Raw genomic sequence first — 2,380 nt, forward strand, 5'->3', positions numbered from 1 at the left:
ACACACACACACACACACACACACACACACAGAGCTCTCCCAGAAAAAAAAACAGAAGCAAGCAAGCAGAAGCAAGAAGGGTGTGGGGCATGGTATGAACCAAGGAGCTGCCCGCCTAGGAGACAGAAAGAGCAGGATGGAGTGAGGAGCAAGGATCGTGCAATCCTCCAATGCTGTGACCTCTTCAGGCTGAGAACTCCTCTGGGCACTGGACATTGAGCCAGGGCCTCATGAAGCAGAGTTTGGAGCAGGAGCTAACAGTATGGGGCTTCTCACAACAGAGTTTGCCTGTTGGTAGATGAGCCCAAACCCCAGGAATTTTCTACTCTGGGAGCAGAAACTTTTCTTTCCTGCTTCTCCAGCATCTTTAATTCCCAGCCCTGCTCTGATTGATTCCCAGGAAGCATTTCTGCCAATTGTCTCTGCTCTTTCCTGTATTGGGCCATGGATCTTCTGGGGTGAGGGGCTGCTACTCTGGGGCTCTTTCTAGTAGATGTCTTAGTCCCTACATCCCTTAGCTGCTGCTAAGAAGATCTGGTGTCCAAATGACACAATCTCCTCCTTTGCTCTTCCCCTTTCTCCTTGAAGGCAGTGTGACACTACCCTTATTCCACAGTCAGGAAGGGAGACCAAGAATCAGGTGACTCATCTGATGTTAGCACTTGTGGTGTGCTGAATGACTGATGACTGTCTCACTGTCCCATTGCTTCTCCCTGCAGAGCCCCGTGGTCAAATGTGTCTGGGCCAGCTACCCTGGGCAATCTCCAATCTCAGGACTCCCCTCAGGGGGCCAAGCTTGCCCTGAAGATGAATGGCTACTGAAGCATTTGTCCTACTAAGCCTACTAGGCCCTGCTCGACCATCCGGGTCCTGCTGATCACCATGGCTGCTGGGGAGGGGGCTCCACTGAGCCCTTTGTCTGAGATCAGGCAGCAACTTAGTGAGCCTGAGCAGAGCCAGGACTGCAAGCCAGTACTGCTTGAGAAAACAAACCACCTGCATTGTGAGGCTGCCACGGAGCCCAGTGGCCAAGATGTGGCCCATGCTGAGCCAGCTGAATCATTGGTACCTAGAAAACCTGTACCAGGCAAGCTGCATCTGTCCGGGAAGGCATCTATGAGCCAAAGGCAGAGTGCCTTCACGAAGCTTCCACAGCTCCAGGTGAAGCTGGGGGATTGCCAGGCGTGGGAAGGAGACCACAAAGACCAGTCAGGTCAGCTTCATCCCCAGCAACTGGCCCTGGACATTCCCAGGGCCATGGCAGGCAGCAACATAGACTGCTCTGGGGGGCCTAAAACAACCAGAAGTGAGCAGAGAAGTGCATTCAGCAAACCTACTAAGAGACCAACAGAGCGATCAAGGTGCTTTCCTGTCATCCCAGTAGGGGCGCCTGGCGATTCCTTAGGGGTGCTCTCAGGACTCCTCACGTCTTCAGACATCCCTGGCTGGGGTGGACTGTCCACTTGCACACTCCTGGGTGATTACTGGAATTTGAGAATGCTGTCACAGAACTCTGTGCTCTGCAGTACCTTTCAAGGGACCCCTATGCTGTGGCTGGAACACACCCAGGTCCGGGTACCCACACCTTTGGCGCCCCCTGCCACCGCCTCAAGGGCCCTCCTGCCATCCCCACTCTCCTCCCCAGGCTTGTCCACCCAGAACTGGTGCGTCAAGTGCAGCCTTGCCTTCCGCCTGACGGCTGACCTCGTCTTCCACATGCGGTCTCATCATAAACGGGAGCACACGGGCTCTGACTCACTTCCCAAGAAGCGCCGGGAGGGGGCGCTCACTTGCCACGTCTGCCACGAGTACTTCCGGGAGCGCCACCATCTCTCCAGGCACATGACTTCTCACAGTTAGCAGGTGGCCTGGGGTCCAGTGTCCAGCAGTGAGGAAGATGTGGACAAAGAGGGGCTGGACCCTCTCCAGAGATGAACATTTCCAGACGAGGCAACCTGTATGATGTGTTCTGCAGGAAGTGAAGTTGTGGCTTGTAGGGGTGTACTTTTCTTTTTTTCTCTAGGTCTTGAACTCAGGGTGTGGGCGCTGTCCCTAAGCTTCTTTGCTGAAGGCTAACACTCTACCATTTGAGCTGCAGCTTCATGTCAGGCTTTTTGGTGGTGACTTGCAGAGAAGAGTCTCACAAACTTTCTTGTCCAGGCTGGCTTTGAACCTTGGTCCTCAGATCTCAGCCTCCTGAGTTGCTAGGATTACAGGCATGAGCCACTGGGGCCCAGCTCAAAGTGTGCTTTGCTTATTGAGGCTCTTGAGACCCAAGGGGCATGGGGGGGGCAAGCTGTTCTGGGCACCATTCCCATTGTTATGCACAGAGGCACCTCTGATACACACATTTTTGGCTTTGCCTATTCTAATCTGAACT

At 54.1% G+C, this 2,380-nt stretch overlaps 1 protein-coding gene across 1 annotated transcript; it reads left to right on the plus strand.

Moving 5' to 3' along the window:
- Positions 1 to 444: 444 nt before the first annotated feature.
- On the plus strand, positions 445 to 2,078 carry Znf488 (zinc finger protein 488). The gene is made up of 3 exons (XM_070020488.1): positions 445 to 458; positions 589 to 640; positions 841 to 2,078. Exons 1-3 carry the CDS (start codon positions 445 to 447, stop codon positions 1,858 to 1,860), a joined length of 1,086 nt encoding a protein of 361 aa, XP_069876589.1. The 3' UTR covers positions 1,861 to 2,078.
- The last annotated feature ends 302 nt before the right edge of the window (positions 2,079 to 2,380 follow it).

This window comes from Dipodomys merriami, unplaced genomic scaffold (genome assembly GCF_024711535.1).
Source record: "Dipodomys merriami isolate MVZ:Mamm:240054 unplaced genomic scaffold, mDipMer1.0.p SCAF_14, whole genome shotgun sequence".
Classification (NCBI taxonomy): Eukaryota; Metazoa; Chordata; class Mammalia; order Rodentia; family Heteromyidae; genus Dipodomys; species Dipodomys merriami.